The sequence below is a fragment of the Lycorma delicatula genome, chromosome 1 (assembly GCF_047948215.1).
Source record: "Lycorma delicatula isolate Av1 chromosome 1, ASM4794821v1, whole genome shotgun sequence".
Lineage (NCBI taxonomy): Eukaryota > Metazoa > Arthropoda > Insecta > Hemiptera > Fulgoridae > Lycorma > Lycorma delicatula.
The window spans coordinates 290,139,678-290,165,222 of record NC_134455.1 but is presented as its reverse complement, the minus strand read 5'-3'; the positions used below and the strand labels follow the sequence as shown (position 1 = coordinate 290,165,222).

General features: G+C 28.5%; 2 protein-coding genes across 4 annotated transcripts in view; one reads left to right on the top strand and one right to left on the bottom strand.

The window, feature by feature from the left end:
* The window catches only part of LOC142318328 (gamma-glutamyl hydrolase-like), a 61,589-nt gene extending 50,735 nt beyond the window's left edge, over positions 1 to 10,854 (top strand). For both annotated transcript variants that reach the window (XM_075354907.1, XM_075354906.1), the window contains exons 4-5: positions 4,584 to 4,813; positions 8,553 to 10,854. In XM_075354907.1, the coding sequence (XP_075211022.1) occupies positions 4,584 to 4,813; positions 8,553 to 8,922 (600 nt within the window). In that variant the 3' untranslated portion in view covers positions 8,923 to 10,854. The remainder of the gene's footprint in view (positions 1 to 4,583; positions 4,814 to 8,552) is intronic.
* Positions 10,855 to 20,139: 9,285 nt separating this feature from the next.
* LOC142332709 (calcyphosin-like protein) overlaps positions 20,140 to 25,545 on the bottom strand; it is a 170,276-nt gene continuing 164,870 nt past the window's right edge. For both annotated transcript variants that reach the window (XM_075379288.1, XM_075379298.1), the window contains exons 4-5: positions 22,995 to 23,204; positions 20,140 to 20,609 (exon numbers count right to left, since the gene is read on the bottom strand). In XM_075379288.1, coding sequence (XP_075235403.1) covers positions 20,508 to 20,609; positions 22,995 to 23,204 — 312 coding nt within the window. In that variant the 3' untranslated portion in view covers positions 20,140 to 20,507. The remainder of the gene's footprint in view (positions 20,610 to 22,994; positions 23,205 to 25,545) is intronic.

Here is a 25,545-nt window from a genome sequence, read left to right as displayed (position 1 = left end):
CTCAAATCAATAGAAAATAAAACTTTGATTACAAGAATAATAAGCAGAGTAAATGAATGTTTTCTCACAGTATTGATTGACACTTAATTAATAGTTTACTGTAATCAAGAATTCATTTGCAATTCACAAAATATTATAAACTAGCAGGCCCGTCCAGCCAGAACTGGGACCCTCAGGACCTAGGTTGACCTAGGCGAACCCCGGAGCCAACTTAGATGCTTCTTGGGGGCCTCCTGGGGCCACGAAGCCTACCCCAAGGCCACAGACCACGCTTCACTTACCATTACCGTCCACCTGGAAGGCTCTGCACTGTTCGTTATCCTAATGGTTGTGAGAATAATACTGATAAATAACAATTAATATATTCAGAAACCTGGAAAAGAAACTAAATTACAAAAGCCAGAGTAACAGTAATAAAGTACACACACCTTTGACAATGAAAAATTCATAATTTATTCCTGTGCCTTGGTGGCAGAAATATAATAATGAAGTAAATAGATTAATTTTTTTTTCCTTAATGAATTTACAATTTCAACCTCCTTGGAGGTAAAGAAATAATAAATATTTTTATTTTCAAAGGAGCTAGGACCTTGGTCTATCACTTAAAACCTTCCCTGAGGTAACACAAATGTATCCTGAAAATTTGAAAGCAATCGGTTGGTTGCTTCTCGCGTGATGCAAGAACAAACAGACAAATGTTTTATTTACAAGGTCTGTAAATAAAGTAATAGATTGGTCCAGAAAACCTTTTTATTTACAATCCAATTTTACATGGACTCTATCACCTCTGAAATAGTACCCATGGAACCACATAACGCTTCAAACGGTTTTCCCACTCTTCATAGCAGTGTTGGAACTCAGAAACCGGAATACCCTTCAGATGGTTGGTTACATTTTTTTTAATGTTTTATACTGTTCCAAAATAGTGTCCTTTGTAGTATTTTTTTTAAAGTTAAGAACAGGAAAAGTCACAGAGACTCAAGTCAGGTGAATAAGGTGGTTGAGAAACTACAGGAATGTTTTTTCTTAGCCAAAACTCATTAATTGAGAGAGCAGTCTGACAAGCTGCATCATCATGATGCAGCATCCAGTTGTCTTTGATGGCTGGTCTCATGTGAGCAACTCTTTTCCGTAGTCTTTCAAGAATTTCTCGGTAAACATATTGATTTACAGTCTGTCCTGTATGCAAAAATTCCTTATGGACAATGTCATCACAACTGAAGAAAGAAATTAGCATGGTTTTGATTTGCTCATTTTTGCTTTTTTGGGATGTGGTGAGTTTGAAGTGTGCCACTCCTTTAGCGTTTTGTTTCTGGGTTTCAAATTTTCAAGATTCATCACCAGTAACAACATTTTTTTAGAAAATCAGGACCTGTTTCAATTCACCCTAGAAGACTGCGGCACTCTTCCCCCCAGTTGTTTTTCTGTTCAACAGTGAGGTTTGTTGGGACTAATTTTGCACAAATTTTTTCATGTCCAATTTGTGTGTCAAAATTTGATGGACTGTGGTGTGGTTCAAATTCAATTGTTCTGCAGTCATTCTGACAGTTAACCACCGGTCGTACCATATCAAGTCTCTGATTCGTTCAACATTATCGTCACTTTTTGACATTAATGATTTTCCAGAGCTTGGATCATTTGCAACTGATCCCTGGCCATTCATAAATGCTTTAAACCACCAAAAACTTCGGCTCATGATAGAGCATCATCTCTATATGCCCTTTTCAATTTTGAAAGAGTTGCATTCTCACCGAGTTTAACACAAAACTTGATTCCACAACATTGCTCATAATTAGTATCACTCATGTATGCAATGCACAAGAAATATTTTACAGTGTTGCCACTTTGGCTGTCAAAAAAACTAGTCTTATTACTTTATTTACAGACCTCATGTGTGTATATAAATATGGTCACATATCTCACCATTCTAGCTTCACACGCAGTCCCCACAGTAAGTCTATTATTGTTAAACAGAAATATTTTTTTTAAATTTATTTAATATTATTCTATTTAATGTAAATTTAATTCTATTATTTTTGTAATATTATTAATTTGGATCATTCAGTTCAATTCCAGCTCACACAGTGACAGAGATCACAGTTCATAGTTCATTAATTCAGTTCATTAAAATTTGTGCTTCAACCAGCAAACCTCCCCACTACTACATATATTTTTTTTTTGAGATGTCTAAAAACCTTCTCAATTATGCCAAGAAACATGCCTAAAAATCTGGTTGCAGTTGACCAAGTAGTTTGATTTATTTATCCTGAACAAACAAAAATCCTCCTCTTCTTCTTCTTTATATAATAGTATAGATATAGATTACACATCCTAATGCAGTTTAAGATTCTATATTTTTTTTATTATTAATTCACCATATCAGCTCAAAACTTGTGCATGGGAATACGAAATGAAAATTTTGTAGCGTATGAAAAATGCCATGTCTGACCAGGATTCGAACCAGGGTCCTCCGGATGAAAGGCTGAGATTTGACAAATCTGTCACGGATATTGGCATATTTCATAACTGGCTTTATGGTATGGGAGGACATTAATAATTTAACCAGTAATGATGTGAATTTTGATTGACCAATCTGAACAACTATTCTTCCTAAAAATCTTGCAATTTTAATAGTATGATAAAAAGAAATTTAACATTTCAAAACCATTTTAAGTTAATTTATGATTTATACTCAACAAACAGAACCTATTAAGGTAAGAGAATGCTAGTTTACTTAGGGAACTAATAATGAAAAAGAATGTTTCAAGGATAAAGAAAAGGGGTGAACGATGAAAAAGGGTGATATAGTCATCAGGGTAGATAAGAGTAGACTAAATTAATGGGTGTAATCTTGGACTATTTGATTAGTCAAAGTGCTATCCAATATAAAGCGTAATTGATGAAAGTACTTATATTAATGAAAATCCCTGCAAGCTGTTTTCCAAAACCGTTTCAGTTAATTACATAATGAAAATTGTTCAAAATTTAAACATCTTAAAATCAGTTTGTTATGATGAAATAAATATGTTTGTTACAAAAAAAAAGTCTAGACTTATGTCATATATCACTTACAAATGTAATACTCTTATTTCAGAAAACTTTTCACCTTGGGACTTCAAAGTTGCTAAAATTTTGAAGTTTTTAAAAAAAGATGATGAGTTTGTTGAATAATTGTTGACAAACAGCAATTTTATCTTTTTTCTATAAAGGGTCATATAGATTCCATTTTAAAATGAAATTTCTTTTAGAAAATTTTATGAAAACTTCCTGAAAACTGTTAAGACAGTGGGTTGGTCAAACCGTTGACAGTGGGATGAATTTGTGCCTTTAAAAATGTTAGATTTTGATGTAGAATTAATACTTTTTTCTTAACATAAAATCTTTACAGCTGACCATAGTCCAAAAATTGGTGAATTACCCTGAAAAAGTTGCTCTTAATTAAATTTGAATTATAAAATTCTAATTTATTGTTTTGTTTATTGTTATTAATTTTTTTCTTTTCATTCTGTGTTCTCCTCTTTAGGAGTTTCTGTGAAAATAAAAGAACCCCATAATTGATTCAACAGAACCCTGCATTATAATTCTTTCCTTTTTTGTTCCAGTTTTTAATACATATTTTATGCATTCTTTATTATTTTATTTACTAAATAACAAAATTCTGCAACTTCTGGTATATTATGTTCCCTACCTTAACATTGAATCCCTTATGATAACTTTTGTATGAACCACTTTGTATGAAAATACATAACACTAACACACTTTACCCAACAATTAGTTGAAAATTACCAACATTTTCAAAAAATAAAGTGCGTTGTTTTAAAACTAAAATAAAAATATAAAAACATTTTACAAACTATCAAAACATTTACTTTCTGATCTGCAAAACAATCCAAGAAGGTAGAAATTAAGCTACAATAATTTCATTAAATATTTCCTTTCAGAGACTGAACACATTTTCACATACTTATATAAAGAACACATATATGCATTACACCCAGTGAAATTACTTTCATAAATCACCCCATAGAAACTGGACACACTTAATATATGTGTAGCTAACCACAACATGCAAATTTTACATTCATATGCTGAAACAATGAACTCAACACGATTTATGATTTGAAAGTTAAAAATGCACCACATTTGAAAAAAAAAGTAAATTAAACAAACACAGCACATCTACCCCTTTATCTATCACCTATCTTCTTTATCACTCAATCTTGTATTTCCTAACCAATACAAGATAAATACCATTAACAGTAATCCAATCTATAATACTCCTAATAAAATAACAGACATTTTAAAATATTAACATTTTTGCATATTTGTAAGTGAATCATATTTAAGTTTAATGTTTTTAAATTTAAAATATTAATTTACTTGCAGTTACTTATGAGTAGCTGTGTATAAGTAATTGTGTGTGCTCAATAAATAATTTTTTTCTTTTTTTTAAATTTGTTAAGCAATGTTATCCTACCATTTGTTTGTTATACTTGCAACACAAGTTACAGTTTTAAAAAAATGAATTTTACTGCAGCTTATTTATTTTTCATTTTATTGATTTACATTTTTTGGATTGATAGCTTAATGAGAAAAATGATCACATGCCTATTCTTGGCATCTGCCTGGGATTTGAGATACTTATTCATTTATCCAATAAAGGAAAAGAGTTGAGAGCTGATTGTAATTCAAACAGTGTTGCATTACCACTTCAATTTAAACCAGATTTTGAAGACAGCAACCTATTCAGAGATGCTGATCCCTACATTCTTCAGATTCTTTCTACTCAACCTGTTACATCAAATCATCACGAGTAAGTTAAGCTTAAGTGATTTTGGAAGAATTAATAAGTTTAATTACAAAAAAAAGATTACCTTCATGTTTTACTAGTTTTATTACATTAGGTCATCAGGTCATCACCTATTAAAAAATGAATATAAGTTATATCTATCACCAGTTCAGAAGTATGCTGCAGCAAAGCCAATAATCCATGGTAATGTAGTGTTAAACTTCCAACATAATATGTTATTGATTATGCTTTGCCTAGAAATGATTATGCTTTCCCTGATGCATTACATTAAAATGTCTTCATTTTTAACTAAAATATCTGATCAAGTAATAACATTACTTGTAATCCATTAGTTTTATGAAATAAAACATCTGTAAAATATTAATGTACATCAATTTCATGTTTGTAGCTCATTCTATTTCAAAGTTAATATGATCTTTAAGAAGTAATGATATTAAATCACTGAAAGCATTAAAAGTATAAACAAAACATGAAATTATTTCCTTTCATTTATCCAGTATTACACGTATCGAATAGAATTATGTTTGGAATAAAGGAATAATATCATATAAGATATGATATATTGGAATAAGATACATCTTCTAGCATCTATGGAAAACCATGTTATACAATCAGTGTTTATGCATACGAATGTTCTTATTGTGACTTTACGTAACATTAGCTATCTATTCAAAGCAAGAAAATGCAACAAGAATAATAGTATTAATATTGTAAAATTTATATGATTCAAGGATAATAATTATTAAATAGTTATAGTATAAAATATTGCCCATCTGTTATGGAAAAAAATCTGATGAGGATACCAAATGACTTCTTTTTATGCCTATTAAATTACATATACACATTTTTTTTTTTTTAAATGAAAAGCACATAAAATTTTATTTTATTAATAGCTTCTGATATATTTCATTTTTTTATTTTTTTTATCATTATTGAATAATTGTTTATTGTAATTTTTTTTACAATCAGAGATTAATATCAATATATCAATTAAAAAAAAAATTAAAAAAAAGATGATGTCTGATTTGAACCAATATGCCTTCCCCTTGTAAGATCCAAATATTTCATTAAATAAAATTTTATTTGGCTATAACTCTAGAGCCAATGAAAATAAGTACCACTTATGTATCTTATATCATTGAAAAGCTCTCAATGAGAGCTTATTACTGCAGTTAAAAATCCAATTTTCTTGGATTCTGGGCTTTTTTGAACACTTTTAGTCTAGTCAATTGGAATCAAAAGGGAAGGTGCACAACTAGATGTTACAACAGTCCTAAATCCAAAATTTCAACATCCTACAGCTAATCATTTTTGAGTTATGAGAGATACATATGTATGCACAGAAATCACGTTGAAACTAGTCAAAATCGATTCAGGGATGGTAAAATGGAAATTTCCGTTGAAATCTGAAAAACAAAATTTTTTGTGATCACAGTACTTCCTTTACGCACAAGGAAGTAAAAATAAATAATTAAAAAACACAATTGCAAATAACTATCCATATGTTGAAATTATTCACAGTGTAGTCGTTTATTATGTCACATTTATCATGAAACTAGTTTTATTTTACCAGAAAAGTCCTAAATCTTTGAAGAGTATAAATAAAACAACTTTCAGAAAAGTAATTCACATAAGCCACAATGCAAAACAACTGTAAATTACAACTTTTATAAAAACAAAAATAATATTTATATTTTGAAGCTATATTCCAGTCAACAAATGTACTAACCAATACAATAATATTATTTGTATTTGTTTCTACCTTTAAAAATAACAAATTCTTTAATCTTAACATTTTTGTAATTAATGTTTTGTAAAAAATGATCTTTCTAAATTGTGTAATCTTATCCTATTAAAAATACTATTTGATTGGAATTCTATGTTATTTGTATGATAATGAATAATTTATGATATTTAAATCAAATTAAATAATATTAATACCAATTAGTTAAAAAAAAACAAATGTTACATTAATATAGACTAAAAATTATAAAATACAGCTATAATGTATTTTATAATGAGCATGCATACATACATGTGTATGTATTTACATACACATGCATGCTCACACATTTTATTAACAGAGTGTCTCAAAAAAAATATTTAGTACAGTTACAGTTTATTGAAGAAAATAGTTGCATATTAATTGTTTCTTTAAGATTTTTGTGTTCCAAAAAGGCTTTATGTGACCAAACAATTAAATTTTAAACCCATCATTTGTTTCACACTTGTCCCACTACTATTTACAAAATTGTATTCACCTGCCTGGATCATTTTCATTTACCCATCCAGAAGGCTTGGGATGTATGGTCTTCACTTATTAACAAGTAAAACTCTATGAACACTGACTTTTTTATTACCAATTTCATCAAAGCATTGCCTGAGAGCTTTCTTTGGGGATTATGTAAAGGTGTGCATTATTAAAGCAGCATTTTAATACTCATAGATGTTTTCTTCGCACACACTGGCCGTTGTTTACATTTTTCACTGTTCTATTAGCTTCAAATTTGTCACGAATTCTTGCAATTTTTACTCTTATTGGTGGTGATGTTCCAAATTCCATTGTCTTAGAACCTTTTTAACATTCTTAGTTGTTCAAGCACTTCAAAAGCTCTTATATTGGTAGACAACTGAATTTCAGCCATATGTATTATGGAATAAATAACATACAGTGTAATAGACAACAAAAAAACAAATCTTTTGAATTATCAGCTAATATAATTTTGTCATTTCTGTCCCTATTCATTTTCTAGGTAAACAATTCAAATAATGTATTCATTTATTTGAGATAGTGTACATTTGAAACATTTTTTTTCCAATTTATTTAATTACAAAAATACACTTGAGCAGCAAATAACCCTTTTTCTTAAGTGGTACTTTTGATAAAACTGTTCTGCATGATGTGCTCTTGAATTATGTTGTTCATGGACAGTTATGCAGTTAACAACTTTTCTGAATGCGTAATGTAAAATAATGACATGAAAAAATTAATGCTACAAAGATTTAGCAAGCATTACATTACAGATGGGAATAAACCCATTGATTAATTGGTGATAAAAGGTTTTTGTGACATTTGTAGCGCAATCTTAATTTTTTTCTGAATGGCACTGAATACACTTCAAATAACTGGAAAACAAATCATTTTAAGATATGTGTTTGTGAACCCTTTCCATTATTTTCATAAGTAAAAAAAGGTTATGAAACTTTCAAGAGAATTCCATGATATACTCTGTGTTTATATAGTCTGTTAGGATATTATCTACATAATTATTCTGTCATGTAGACTGTACTATTCTTAGGATATAAATACTCATATATGAAAAATCCTAGTTTCTATTAATCAGATTAAATTAAATCCTTGAAATTTTTTGTACAATATAAGAATATAAAATGAAATTGGAGAGGCTACATAATTTATTATTATGGGAGACAGTTTTTAGAAGAGATTTAGATTGTTTGAATGTAAGCCAAATTATCTATGTTATCTAGGGCCAAATTCAACAGAGAAAATACCTTATTTCTCTGATACCTGTGATGATATTTTGCTATTTTTTTATCAAAAGCCTAAGTATTTTTTAATAGTAAATGTGTTTATTGAAGAATTTTTTCCTCCAAATAAAGTAAGTAACTTAAACATTTGTAGGTATAGGATTACCAGCATTAGTATAAAGCAGCTTTTTTAAAAAATAAATTTATCTTTAACATGTACACATATAATCAAGTTTTTTTTGTTTTATTTCAGTTACTGTATTACAGAAAAGAACTTAACAAAATTTGGTTTAGATAAAGAATGGAAAGTGTTATCAACTAATGAAGATGAAAATGGATTTGAATTCATATCAACAGTTGAATCTAAGCATTATCCAATTGTTGGTGTTCAGTACCATCCTGAAAAGAATGCTTATGAATGGAAAGAGTCACAAAACAATCCACATTCAGCAGATGCTATATACTCAGCACGTCTTTTCTTTGACTGGTTAATTAAAGAAGCCAGAAAATCGAATCATTCATTTGACTCACTTGAAACACAATATGAAAATTTAATTAACAATTATAAACCTTTATATACTGGGCGACTAAACATGACTTTCGAAGAATTATATTTATTTTAATTATAATAATAAGATTTTTTTAATATAAAGATTATTTATGGCAAGCTATAAAATGTTAAGCATTCAAGAATCTATTTTAGATTTATACTACAACTTTCCGGTGATTTTTAGTCTGAACTGAGCCATTAGTTACACTGATAATACTAAACTACATTACAGTAAAATGTATAATTTCATGGATAAAATTAAAGAGTGGATCCAATATTAATTTCAGGTTAATATTCATTTGTAATGAAGGGAAATATCGTTATTTCTTTTCTTTATTTTATAAATACTATATAAAAAAACTAAATATCTCATATACATAATAAAAAAGATGAAATATTAAATAAAAAGTTTTGGCTTTATATTAATATACATTCTAGAAAAGCCTGATAATGTTTTTTTGTATAAATATATGATTTTGTTTTTCAATTTTCTATACATTAAATGATAAGAATAAGTGTTTCAGGTAAAAGGAATGTGCAGTTTGGTAGCCATCAGTCATTTGACTGGTTTAACATTATTCTCCATTCCTTTCTGCATTAATCTTTCAACTTCAACATATTTGAAATTCTATATCTTCTATTCTCTGTTTTGTATATTCTACCCTTCATCCTTTTTCAAAATGTTTCCTCTCTACATATCCCTTTATCAATAATTAATTAAAATTGAATGTCTTAATACATGGCCCAAGCTACTTTACCTCTTTACAAGATTCTATTAAACATTTCTTCTTCTCCTTCTCATCTTATGATCTTTTCATTTCAAACTTTACAGACCAATCTGATTTTCAACATCCTTCTGTAGCCTTAATTTCAATGGCCTCAATCTTTTTTCCTTTCTCTTCTTTGTATTCTCCATGTTTCACCATTATAAAGTATTCACCAAATGCTTAGGAACTTGGTTGAAATAAAAATTCTGAATATAGACCCAGCACAAAAAAAAAGAACTAAGTTGAGCCTGTACATTCAAATAGAGATACTCTCAGATAGTATCTTTTCCTAGGAATCTGCATGTTTCCTTCACTTTAATAAAGAACAGTATGGAAATTATCAATGATCTGTTCAACGGTTTTTGAGCAGTTTAAGAATGATTAGTACAATTAATGTGAAGAGTTCTATTTAATAAAATATTTCACATATCTTACATGTAAATCACTCTCTGTAGGAATAAATACTTATTTTTTAAGTTGATAATTACTTAATTTTTCCCTTATTAGAGGATAAAAAATATAAGTACAAAATACATTATAAAAAATCTCAATTTGATTCCATTTTGGGCTTCATTAGCATTAATTAAGGTCATTTTGCTGGTTCAAGATGTCACAAATTTATATAGATTTTTGCCAAAGTTTTAGCATAAAAACATAATATTTTAATGAGTCATTTAAAATGTTTTAATTTTAATTACTTTAAGTACAGGGAAACAAAACGATGTGATTTTTGTTTTAATTACGGCATAGTATAAATGTCTTTTACATGGCAGTCTTATTTTTTTTGAAGTTACGGTATAACAAACTATATTTACAGTTTTTTTAGAGATTGGGTAAAACTATATTAAAAAAATAATCATTTAGGCTGTGTAACAATTTAAAAAAATGTAAATATTTATTATTAAGGAATTTAATTGTGATAAAATATTTTGTTAAAGTAAAAAATAGTTTAAAACAATCATTTATTGACATTTATTTCTATGCATTGCAATACTGTGCGCGCACGCACATGTGTTTGTGTGTGTGTATTAAATTTGTGTAACACAATTTAATAAATAAAGCAAAAGTCCTCAGAAAGTAACTAACATTAAATCGATTACAAATTTTGCACTAAAAGTTATGGAAAAACTTGTCTAAAGATGTTTTACTAAACTTTATTAAACATTAATACAGAAATGATATTATTTTTCTGTATACCTGCAAGCTCGTATCTTTTAAGTTTTTTAGGAAACATGTTTTATTTTATATTATTTTTATTTTTGTGCGTGTTGTTTTTTCAAAATATAAATATTGGTTGGTAAAATAACTGTGCATTAATTTATGCTGTGTTATTTCCTTTTTTACTTAATATTTCAGAAGTAATTTAGACAATTCAAAAAATCTTTAAGAATTTTTAAGAAAAGGAGATACAATTTTTGACACTACACATTTTTGACAAAGTTTCCAATTACATCTAACAATGATATTCATTTTAACTTATTTATGTAGACTGTGAAAAAACAGTATATTATTAAACAATAGTTTAATATAACTATTTGTTAGGGTTAAAAAATTAATAATATTAATCAGTAGAAAATAGCTATGTTCAATTCACACAGATATAAATGCCAAAACTTCACAATAAGTTTAGACATGTTACTATATAAACCATAATAGATGGACTAAACACCTTTTAACAGATAATTGTATGAACATTAATCTACACTATATAAAATAGGAATAAGAATCCAATTTTCTAAATTTTGACTTATCAAATTGACAATCATGCAGTGAAGACAGAATTTATTTTATCTGTGTATTTAATTTACCTAAAACAGAACTTGTCCTACTGGTAAACAGCACTAGGATCAACCGCCACCTTCTGAATCAATTAGAGGGTACACAATTTTCATTTCATCATCTTCACTTCATCACCACCAACGAATGTTGGTGGTGACGAAGTGAAATGGTGGTGAAATGAAGTTTACCAAGCTTTGCTCAAGCAAAGCTGAACACAGATAGGAAATACATTATCTGTGGCTTTGCTTTGATAAATTACGATACAGCTAAACAACCCTGATCTATCACACAGTGCTGGAAGTCAGTAAAAAATTTTACAACCCTCCCTGTACAGTGAACAATGAAACAGGGTACATCAGGCTGAAACTATACTAGCAATTAAGAACTAGTGTGTCATAAACAGAATCAAATATAAAAATGTAATTAAGAAAATCTGTTATGTTAAGGGAAATTTAAGAATATATTTTTTTATAAGTTTCTGCTCTAACTGAAGATAATAAAGAAGACACGGATGAATTTTACAACCTACTGAATGCATGTATGATGAAATTCCAAGTATGTTCTAAAACTGTTGTAAGGAATACTAATGTAAAAGGGGAAACACAGTACAGTGTGAAATCCATGCATGAAAACTAGCACCTAAAAATTTTCTTCAATTGAGATTAAGCTATACATAACCTGTTTTGGAATCAAAATTTTGTATTTCCAACATTTGACTCTTCTTTCTGTAGGCTTGTAATAGAAGTACTTAATAACTTTAGGGGTTCTATAACACCTATTATTTGAAGACAGAATCCATGTATTTTGATCTTAATTTCTTTTACCATATTATTAATTTATGCTATTTATTGTCCTTAGATCATGTCAGAAATGGTTGACCTGAGACTATACAAGACTTCATTTGCATTCATATATAGCTCCCTCACTCATCCTCTGAAATAATACCTTACTGTGGTTCCAGAGGCTAAACAGAAAAAGACAGATACATGAAAATCACTGCTTCACAGTTTTTTAATGTGCTGTAAACATATTTATATAAAATTAAAAATGCACATTAATAAACATAGTTAATACTTTTTTTCTTATCTGAGATGTATCAAATATGCTGGGACTAAACAAATCTGTTTATCATTTGTTGAGCATTTTGTTATTTTCACCATAAAATTATAATAAAAAATGTATTAATTATTTTGTTTAAATGTGCTTCAAACTCTTCCATGCAATAATGAGTTTGTAAGGTAATAAACTGTGCTTCATTGTTTATTGTAAAAATATTTTTTTCCAATAATTCAGTTTATTAATTGTATATTACTTACTTATTCTTTTTATAAATAAAGGCTGAAGTCCATTATAGATTAGACTTGTTTCATTGATGGAAAAGTTCTGACATTTGAACCTATGACCAATTACACAGATTAATGCAGTCAGTTTCTCCTTTAATAATCTGTTACTTTTAAACATAAAATTTATTCATAAATAGAATAATGAAAGAAAGAAACGATGAAAAAAAATTACCCATATTTTTAGGCAACTATAGTCCAAGTAGTAATAATAACAAAAAATAAATACAATAAAAACAACAAAATTAACAAAACTCTTAACTTGATTGCTCATTACAACTACTTTATCAAATCCAACATTATTTAAGGAGTTCATTGTTACTGTTGCAAACAATCTAAGTTAAAGATTTTAATAATTTAGAATTTTTTATGCTAATTTAACAATTTTGACTAAAGTGTCTGAAACAATCTTAATATATTTAACAATTATTTTCCTTTTATAAACATCTGTAAAAAATATTCGTTTTATAGTGTTTTGTTCGGTTTTTCATTTGTTAATTAATATTTATTCTGTTTTTTTTTAATTTAAAAATAAACAGAAGCTTTACATACATAATTATTTATTTATTTATTTACTCATACAGTGATTAGAGATTAATGATTATGAAGTATAGATACAAGATAATAAATTTCAGAACGAGTGAACTTATGAAATTTGAAAACTAGGTGAAAAGAGAGTCTTTAGAAAGAATATTTTAAGAAAAATAAAAAGGTCTGTAGTACACAGTATATTTATACCACTAGTAGATAGATCATTAATAACACTGGTCAACATGATTTTTGTCTCATGAGTACCAATAAGTGTAATTAATGCAGTTTTACACCCTGTTTTCAAATATGTATTCAGATTTCTCCATTACCCACAGTTTTTTGTTATTTTAATGTTTTTTAATATTTTAAAATGTTTTTTCGTCCATTTGTCCATTGTCAAGTAAAAGCTCATAGAGCATTGTAAATATGATGGAACCAAATGAGCTAATTCAAAGGGTAGTGTTGCTACTGTTGTGCAGGTTCAGATGTGTAGACATGTACAAACGTGATGTAGCAACCATTCTTCAGAACGATGCCAGTTGTGAGACAGTAGTGAACCAGTAAACACATCATTGTGAGTGCTTTGTGTGTGAATTATTGTGTATTAAATATTTACAACTTTATTTCTTTTAATTAGTAGTTAGTTACAAAATACCTAGACTTTGTTTAAATCACCCTAACAATTTTTGTTATGTATGTGGTGAAGTGACGTTGAAGTTCCAAAGGTGAAACCTTACACCATTAAAAGTGTTATGAATTTTATTTTGGTTGTAAAGTCAGGGACCAATCAAGGGCCTGTGCCCTACATATCTGTTGTTTATTGTGTTCTAGGTTTCTCACTCCATGGATAAATGGCACACACCACATGCCATTTGCTATCCCAATGATTTGGAGGGAACCCAAAGAACACTTTTCTGATTGTTATTTCTGCTTAACAAAATGTTAAAGGGATTATGTCAAAATCAAAACATACAGTGGTGTATACTAACTTGCACTCTACAATGAGGACCAGTTCCACACTGCGAAGAATTGCTCATACCAAAGCCTCCAGAACATGTGACATTAGATGAAGAGAATTCAGAGTATGATGGAAGTAAGAAAGAAAAAGAAACAGATTCTGGTGATACCACTTTTGAACAAAGCAGTTCATCTGAGCCTCATTTACTGACTCAAAAAAATCTTAACGATCTCATACAAGATTTAAAGTTATCCAAAACATAGTCTGAAATGCTCGCAGCCCAGCTAAAAGGATGAAAATCTTCTTCAAAAGAATACAAACATATGTACTTATTTATCATAATCATAATTCTGAATTTAAAGACTATTTTTCTGAAGAAAATGCCTTAGTGTTTTGTAATGACATTTCTTCTCTTATGGAGACATTTTATAATGAACAAAATCCAATACAATTGCGTGTGTTCATAGATTCCTCTAAAGTTAGTTTAAAAGTTGTATTGTGCATGATCAGATAAAATATAGTTATGTCATCTGCGAAGAGGTTAATAAATAATGAATGTTTGAAGATTTTTATTTTCGATGTGAAACGTCCTTAAAATCATACCAAAACATACAAGTACCAGAACAGAAATTTGCAGCGTAATGAAAAGGTTTATATCATCCTGCCTTAATAACTCCCAAACTATTAGTCTCAGAGATGTAAATACAGTATCATTTTATAACTTATATGGCCAGCTCGCCGACATGACTTTGCGTTACTAGTAAGCTCGATAGAGGGGAGGGGCACAGCACAGGCCAAAACTGGTGCTCTCGCTCATTTCCATTCAGTGTAGCGCATGATTTAGACGTGATAGCGCGGTGATTCGTGTGTTTGTGTTTAGAGTTTGTCGACATAGATCGATTTAAGTAATAATAAATGTACTTTTCACAATATTTATGTGTAAAAAATTAATATAAATATGTAAAAAAGTATAAAAATTCAATATGTCAGCCTCAGCCTGCCGGAGATATAAATTACGCATATCGTTGGAACGGGGAAGTAGTTATGGGCAATGCACAGGTACCTCAATGTCCGGTGCCGAGCGAGCAAGACTGTTTCGGGAGCATCGCAAAGCTGGCACGGCATGCTCAGTAAACGACGCCGACGGTGCGAGCACCTCTATTGCTGCTTATTATGTCTTATGTCTCTTAATTCTCATATCATAGACAGATTTTGAACAAAACTGTCGTCGAATATTAGTCGAAATATTTCACGTACCATTATGTGTCTATTTTATGTTAAAATTAAATTTAGTACGCAGTGAACATCTCGTTTTTATTTCGATCCAATATACTAAAAGTGACTCGCTGACATACAGACCGAACAATTTATCTGTAGAATTGGCCAAATGAAGGAACTAAAATTTTCCATTGGAGACTTCCAGTTTTGTTTTAAAAAATACGATTCTGGCTCTCCCATTTAACTCTACAGTTAAGTTAGTCGGTCTGCAGCTCGGAGGAACTTCATCCAAGGTCTGTAATGTTTCACATTAAACCAACGGCCGTGCGCCCCGACACAGCCCCATCCGATTTTTTTTTTTTTTTTTGAGATTATGGGCTCAGCTGCTATCGCCATTAGCCAGATGAAAATTTGTAGCGCGAAAAATGTCATGCCTAAGCAGGATTCGAATATCTGTGACCATCGTATTAAAGGCCGAGACTCTACCACTCCCGTCAGATTATGAAATTTTGATTTTATTAATAAATAAGAAGAGCAACGAATCTATGATATATACTGTGGCACTCTGCGGTCAACATCTTCAAGTGAGGGATCTATATTTTACTTGTGTATTCTTTCAAGATAAAATTTTAACGTCTTTTTAAATTTTGTAAGGTACAACATCAACCAATTAATTTTAAACGGATTTTCCTGTTAACCACATTAAAGTTCTTTGATCAGAAAAAAATACGCAAGTAAGTCAAGTTTTTTTACTAAGATAGCAGAGAATCTAAAGGAAATTTTCTTGATAAAGTATTTTTTTAAAACTGGGAAATAGATATGTCAACGTTTTTTTGGAAACCTTGCTATATTTTTTCCCAAAAACCATGATGAAGTTTATCTTTATATTTATGCTTTTTACAAATTTGTCATTTTTTAAAGCTTTTTGTTTTTTTTAATACTTTAGAAAATACGGGCAATAATAAAATTAGCTGATAATTCTGTAAATTAACTGCATACCTTTCCTAAGTACGGGAATAACTAAGGCCATTAAAAAATACTTCATTAATGTAAGATTCGTCGGTTATGCGAGATGAATAATATGACTTCTTTTAAAATACTGGCAGAAATTTCATCATCGTCAACTGAATGTTTACTCTTTGTTTACTGAAAAAAAAACCCAAGTTTTAACTTCTTGTGTATCAATAAGAAATAAAAATAACACTTAATTGACAAAATTAGACTTTATTTGAAAGAGATCAATATAATTGTTGTATGAAATACCAGAAAAGAATTTATTAAGTAACCTCCCTATAAGAATATGGGGTGAATTAGAAAAGCTGAATCCACTTTTAATTCGGTTAAGTTATTTAACTTCTTGTATTTCCAGATCCGTTTTCATTTTTAATAATTCCCTACACAGTCCCAATTTATTTTTCGAGTAAGATGTTAAATTATCATTATGTAATCTTTTAGCAGTTCTAATAACTTTTGCTCAATTTTTCAATCAATTTTGAGGTTAATAGAATAAATAAATTTATACATTTTACAGGTATCTAGCGTGGAACATTTTTTATAATCTTTAGTACTTTTTTTAAACTTGTATTGTTTGTTAAAGGACAAGGTAACTTTTTTCAGAAGGCCACTGAAAAAAAAAAAAAATTTTAATTTTTCATCAGTTAATTTTTTAAATTATTTTCTTAATTTGATTCTTACAAGTTCTCAAATTTGTTATTGCATCTTTATTGATCACTAGTTAAACATTAAAAGTAATCAATATTTAATCGTAAATTTTCACTAATAAATAATGTTACTTCAATTTGGCAGTTAATTACCAAAACATTGTAAACTGCAGAAAAAGTTTGAAAATTATCCCTAGATAAAATAGTAAAAATATATTTAATAAGGGTGGAGGCACTTTTAATTCTTATTGGCTGGAAGACAGAAATATTTAATCCATTTATTCATACTGAGTAACAATTGCATCACAAAACTCATTATCATTAGAAAATAATTATTAATATTGCCATACATTATGACACTGAATTTATCTGGAACGTTATAGTTAACCGACAGTATATATATCAACTTTAGATTAGGACACTGAATTGGACAAAATTTAAAATTAATTTCTTCCCCAACATGATATAATGCACAGTAATTTTCAACTTTATCAGAAGGGTACATTCTGAAAAAAAGGTGAACTCCAATGTTATATTTTTATATAAAATAATATTTCCACTTACCAACAATTTTTAATTAAGTATCCAGGCGCTTTCGGAGTCACTTCTCCATCATCAGAGATTATATGAAGTTATTAATTTAACATTCATGTATATCATTTTTTATGTATAATTATAATTAAATTGAAGTTAAAGTTGTTATGTTCGTAATAGTCGACTGTCAAATAATAAAATAAGTTATACGTTAATAAAAAATCCTTTTCGGTATGCCAAAAGGCGGAAATAGATTTCACCAGTGCTAAGTAGGAGATAAAAACGATTTCCACCGTAAAGTTAATAATTTTGAGAACTCTGTTCATTATGTATCTGAACAAGAATAACATATTTTAAGGTTTACAAACTAATAATGAAATGGTACTTTTTATATTTTTAATTTAGTTGCTGTTGTGTACCTCATTAAAAATAGAAAGTATTATTGAATTGATAATTTTACATAGGGTTTTTTGTATTAAGTGTTTAATATTACAGGTGCAAGTTATGTCATTTTTGATTGAATTAATGAAAACTTAGATATTATTAATAAAACAAACAATCTTTAAGGTATTTTTTATCATAATGTGCATATTCATTTTTGAGGACTGATTTTCGATCCAGATGATGAAATTTTCAAGTCAGTAATATTTCATGGTAATTACCTTTTTTCTTTGGAATCTGAGCATACCTCAACATAATTAATTATTATTTTTAAGGTTTGTGTAAGTAAGTAAATTAAGAAAGGTATTATTATTTTTTATGTTATTGCATACTGAAACCTAATTATTTCTCTTTATTACAAAAACATTATCAAATAATAAACATTCATCCAATATCAAATATTTTTCAAAATGTTTAATTTATTGAAATAATGTAGATAATCTTTTGTACTTTCTGTGAGAAGTAAACAAAAAGACCTGTCTTATAATGATTTTTTTTTTAATCTTATGTTCCTGTTGTTGTAATGGATGTTAAAAATTACACACTGGATCATGGATCACTTCATGATCAAGCATGTTATACAAGTAATCAAATTTTGTGTGGAATGAGTGATGTACTTAGCAAGGTTCATTCTCTGTAATTTAATAGTCTCCTTTTTCTCTTAACTTTATTATTATATCCAAATGAGAAAAGAAAAGAAATTTAAAGAAATCATACTATTTTGAGCTTCCATAACACTAAAAAATAGATTTTATGACACTTGATTATCTAAACGTAGTGATGCAAAATAGGTCCAAGATCTAAAAATGCACAGATTTCCAGGTTCCATAAACTAAGAATCATTATATTAAACAATTTTAATACAAATTCCTTTATGTGTTTGTTTTTATTTTCTTAAATAGAACAAACTATTTTACATTATAATGATATAAAAACAGTATCAAATTTTGTGTGTATAGGTTTGCTACGAAACTTTTATTAGAAGTCTTATCCTGAAAAATTCTTTAAGCAGTACGTGGTCAATTAATGGATCCAATTCTTGTTTAAATACATTCCTACATTTAAACTAATTCTTACAAGAGGTGTTCTAACTACTTATATTTTTTTTTTTTTTACTTATCTGTCAACAATTCTCTAAAATGATCTAAGTATAAATTAAAAACATGTTTATTAATAAGCCAATTTTAGAATTTTTAAAAATAAATTTGGTAGAAAATTTTCAATACTTATTCACTTTATGTAGTTTCACTGACAATTTTTTTTGTAAGTATACATGAATAAGACTTTTACATCTGTTCAATCAAGTATAAAGTTTTCTCTAAACTGTATTCTCAACATAATAAGCAATTTTTATTCAATACAGTCAAAATTTTATTGCCTTGTTAAAAAATACATCTAATTAAGTTTAAACGGTTTGATGCTAGATTACTTTAATTTTTTAATGAAAAATTGCATTCTAATTTACTCAACAAATTAAAAATAATAAAATTTCAGATAAATGAAATAATAAAAAAAAAATCTGTCTATTTTATAAACTTCTTTTAGAAGTATCAAAATTACCAAATTTTTTACAGAACATGATAACTCTTGTGAGTTTCTTATGAGCTTATTTTTCTTCAGTTGCTATGATCACTAGCCAAAAATGCTATTCAGTTATCATTACTAGGGGAAAATGCTCGTAATATTATTTAACTTTAAATCTACAAGAACCAGTTGATAAAAAGCTGCCTCATTCAATTCATAGCCTTTTACTTTCACAAGGTAGTGCTTAAAATTTTTAGGTTTTGTAAGGTTAATCATATTGTGAGGGTTGCAGTTTATTCTCTTGTACTTAGTCCTCCCAAACAATAAAAACTTCCTGAATTTTTTATTGAATTATTATCTGAAATTATCCAATAAATCTGTGAATCATCTGTTATCACCTCTTTTTTATTTACTCCACATTTGTAGCATACTCTCATTACATTTTCTTTTTATATTTTATGAGCAATTAAATCATGTGCTACATATATGTAATTAGGAGGAGTCTAAGGAAAAATAACTGAAAAAGGTAAAAAAATCTGACAGTATTATTAAACAAGCTTTATTAAAACATAAAAGAAATGTTTATAATTAAATAGTATATAAAAAAATATTTCATAAATTTATAGCACACATTAATTAATGACAGCAAAATCTTTTTAAAGGCAGCATATCTTTTCTTATCACATCAAACTTGATCAAAAAATATGTATGAAAAAATAAAACACTCCTTCCAACTAAAATGTTGCAAAAAAAAAAAGAAATTTTTGTTAATATAAATTTACTACATTATTTAAAATATTTTATGAAAAGTTTTTTAATCTTAAATATTAATTTATTAATTCAAAAATAATTTATTATGATTACATTAATAGTAATAAATTAGGTTTCCCTGAGTATTAGTTTGATTATATTTTAAAGGCTTGCCTTATCATTAAATCAAAGTATGCATCATTGTCAATTGATGCACTTATTCCAGAGTAATAATTCATGAACTCCTCTTCTGTAAGCTGTTAACATAAAAAACAACAGAAAATATTAATGGAGGGTATCATTCTTTTTTTTTTTTACATATATTAACAATTTAATTTTCTTAATAAGTGATGTGATATGGAAGGCATCTCAAAATGCATTATTCCAAATCCAGGTAAGCCTACTCAGGATGTGTCTTTCTACAGACGGATAAGCCTTCTACTGATTCTATTGTTTGCAAAGCTATTTCTTAGTAAACTGTGACCAACCTTTGTGTGAGAAAATATTACTCCAGATCAACAATTTGGTTTCAAAAGTGGACATTCTACCACTTAACAGACACATAGGCTGTGAAAGTCATCACCAAGTGTCTGGAAGAAAAGAGGTTTTGCTTGGTGGTCTTCACGGATGTTCAGCAGGTATTTGACAAAGTCTAGCTGCCTCATAAACTAAAATACAGACTTCCTCAACCTTTCTATTTGGTCTTGCAGAACAATTTTGATGAGTGTTTTTCCAAGGTCAGGTGCAACGATGAGTTATCTGGATTTTTTGACATTAGATTGGAGGTTTGTTAGGGCTATTTTTGGACCACTCCTGTACTTAATTTTCACTGCAGACTTCTGGCTCTGGACTATTTAACCATCACCTCAATTGCTGATAAAACAGTGATCCTGGCTGTTGATGAAGACCCTCACCCAGCCTTGGGAAAGCTTCGATTGGCGTAGACCTGATTGGCAAGTAGCTAGCAAAGTGGAGAATAAAAGTAAATCAAGTCACGTCACAATTTGTGTTATGGAGGGGCGACTGTCCCTGAGTCAACCTAGAAAGCGTTTTCATCCCGCATTTTCATATTATCATAATCATAATCATACTTGCATCATCATTAATGCTCAACATTACTTCATGTTTACCTAACATTTTTAGGAATGTAATATTTCTTTTGTCTGGTACTCAAATGTTTCTTATTGTGATAACATTTTTGCCCTAATTTTCTTTATTCAATTTTTTGTTTTATTTTAATTTGACTAAATATGTTAATATTATGGAGTTTTAATATTATCAAGTTTTATCAAAGAATCTGTGTAATTAAAAGTTTATAAATATAATGCCATGCAGTTTCATGAGAAGGAGCCAATATTGTAGCCTATAGAAACTGAGAGTATAGAGGGCCTAGACAAGAATAAAGGTTCATCATACTCAACATATATAGTGTTGTGTACTGAATATAATTATTTTTAAGGATGAGGTAAGGTTGAGGTAACGAACCCCTATCCAATAAGAAAGATTTACAAACATTCTACTTCAATATTATCCTCAGCAATGATACATAGGTTTTATACAAATCAGACTTAATTTGATAAAAATAATGGAAATATTTAAATATTTAATAATCATTAAGGCTATTTTCTAAATAACTTTCAATAAAAAATATAAAGTAATGCTAGCAAATTTATAGAAAAAAGGATCATGCAAAACATTTCAGATAAAATTAGATAAGATATTTTTTCATATATATTATTTACATGAAAATAAATATTTTGTCAAAAGAATGGACATGTTAGGTGATGCTGGGATCAAGATATTTAAAAAAATTGTATTTATGGTCCAGTTTGGCTCATATTCAGAATATATATTAGTTACATGAAAAGAAATAGTTTTGCAAAAAAGGGATGAAGGGAAAAAAGGAAACTTAAAGAGGGGCAGGGGTGAAGATTGGAAGAGGGATAAAAGGAAAGGTTAAATTTTGTGAGGTTCCATAATGTTCAGTTTTTTAATGTTTTATCAAACTTTAATTTGTGTTTGTTTAATCTATATATATATATATATATTCAAATCTAGCAATAGCGAAGCATTGCCAGGTCGGCTAGTACTATATATAAACCCAATAAACATGAGAATGCAAAATGATTTAATTTCACTCTCTCTTTAATATAAAGAAATTAAGTAAAAATGTAACTAGCACTGTAAATATACATTTTTTGGCAATATTTAAGTCAAAAAATTTATATTAGGAGAAGTTAATCACAATCTTAAACTTTATTTTATTAAAAAAAAAAAAAAAAAAAAAAAAAAAAAATAGTACTTCTGTTTATTTGTAAAATTAATTCCATAATTCTTCCTACTTTTTACTAATGGGGAGAATATATTTGTTTAATATTGCTTTAATTAGGCGTAACAAGTAAATGTCATTTTTTAAATGCATTATAAATCTTGTTTAAAATTTATGTTATAAATTACAACACTTAAATTTTACAAATTTAATGCACATTGATTTAAATAATTATTAATTATGCTCTCCTAATATACCTCTGATATATGTAAACTGAGAAACAAAAGAGAGAGAAAGATTCTGTTAAAAGTTTTACCCATATTATACATAAGAGACTGAAAGGAATTTTAACGATAAAATTTTGATTTCATACCTTTCCATCTACATTACCACCTTTTTCAAAGTTTGCAAGGTACTTCATTAGGATGGATTCTTCTGATTCTTCACCACTACGGTATTTTGGGTGGTTTTGAACAGAATATACATTCTTCAAATCATCAATAGTAATTACTCCATCACCAGTGCGATCCATCTTCTTAAATGCTTCTTTAACTAATTTAACTCTGTTTTCATTCATTGGTGGCTGTAATAATAAATAAGAATTTTTATCAACATTTGATCTGAATCAAAATTATTTTCTTATAATTAAATTAAATGTTATACTTGTAATATCTAATGCATATGAAAATCAATAAGCTGGATAAAAAATAATTTCACCTTACATTATTATTTAGAATAACACTGAGAAGTTATCCTTCTATCAAGAAAATAAAATATAAATTGAAAATTGAACACTGCATGCTCTAAAATACAGTTGTAAAATTTTGTCACTTCAAAACAGCATCTTCATTTCTATGTCCTTAGGAAGTGCTGAGAAAAAAAATTAGAACTTCAATAACTTCATATTCAAACTTACAGTACTTGAAATGAATGTTAGCATTAGATTAGCTCTATATTTTACTGCTCTTATCTGAATGTCTATGCATTGATAGTTAAACAAAAAACCTATCTAGCAAGCATTACTTCTATATCAAACTGTTCAATTTTGTACTATCAGTTGGGGGTCAGAAAATTTTTAATTATAAATTATTTTATAAAATAATAAATTATTTATAACGCCCATTCATTTCTTATTGAATTATGTCTTTCAAAAGATCTTTTTGAAGCTTATACTCATATGTTTAGAACATGAGTCTTAATAATTTATTATTTTATACAAAAGTAAATTTTATTATATAATGCTGATCTATGAATAAAATCAAGTTCGTGATTAACGCAAATTACAAAATTACACTGACTGATGAGTTTCTGAGTAAAGATTAATTATTCTGATAATATTTTTCTATCTTACCTATATAAATAGATAACAATAGTTTTATATGCACACATTTTAATGTAATTATTTACTAAAAATGTACATTTTTTATTTAATAATATATCTTTCAGAACAAACGATCTACAAACTAAATTTAAAAAATTAAATTATAAAAGTAGTAATATTAATTAAAGCAATACATAAAAACACAAATATTGTAAAAAATTGATGAAATTAATATTTTGTGGGATAATTAGAATGAAAAAGCTATGTCCTAAAAAAACAACGTTTGAGATATTTATTGGATGTTTAAAATCTATTTGTTTATTTAATTATTTCAACGTTAGTTATTAGCATTATTTCCAATCAGTTGCCATAACTGTTCAGTGTTGTAGCAAAATACAATTTCAAACACAGCTAAGATATAGATGTATTTAAAAACATTAAAAAAAATGGCCATATAGGTTTAGATTTTAAGTAAAATCTCTTGTAAATCTTTTTTGAAGCATATTATTATTTTTTCCCCTCTATGAATCACAAGATCTTGCCAATTGAAATGCTCAGCGACACAGAGTAGCTGGACAGAAGATCAACCATATCAGAGTGGTATCTGTTGACAGTCAGACTAAGGAATGATTCCTGAAAGAGGGCAGTAGCTCTTTCAGTAGCTGTTAAGGGCATAAGTCAGGAAGACTTAAAGGCCATATCATCAATCAATCTTCTGAGTACTGCACAACTGAAAGCAATTCAAACTACAGCTGTTTTATTTCCCCAAAAAATGTAGCTCTCTGCATTTTCATGTAACAAAGATGAAGGTGCCTTCCTTGGTAAAATATTTCAGAGGTAAACTAGTCCCCCATTCAGATCTCCAGGTGGGGACTGCTAAGAAAGTGATCACCAGAAAATTAAAAAATAACATTCTACAAGTCGGAGCGTGGAATGTTAAAAGTCTGAAAAGGTTGGTAGGTTAGGAAATTTAAAGAGGGAAATAGGTAGGTTAAATGTAGATATACTAGGAATTAACAAGGTTTGATAGGAAGAGGAAAACATCTTTGGGTCAGATGATTTTAGAATAATTAACTCAGCGTCAAATAAAGGGTAGGTGGAGTAGGTTTTGTAATGAACAAGAATATAGGGAAGAGAGTAGAGTATTTCAACAACCTTAGTGATAGAATCATTGTAATCATGATAAAATCAAAATTTAAACCGACAACAATTGTTAACGTCTTCTACAAGTGCCCATGATAATGAGGTAAGAGTGTGTATACAAAGAAATTGACAAAGCAATTAAACACATAAAAGGGGATGAAAATTTAATAATAGTTGGAGATTGGAATGCAAGCATCAGAAAAGGGAAGGAAGGAAATATTGTGGGTGAATACAAGCTGGGCAAAAGAAATGGAAAGAGAAATGATCATTGGTAAAATACATGGAGCATACTGGAACGTTAAGGAGAATTTGGTGGAAATAAGTTAAAATCTAGCTAAGTTCCAGGGTGGCCTGAGTTCTGCCCCCCCCCCTCCCAAGAGCTGGGCAGTCAAACATCATGTGTTTGTTCGACTGGACCTCCCCGCAGATGCACAGCTCATCAGCTGCCAGGCTGGTCTCT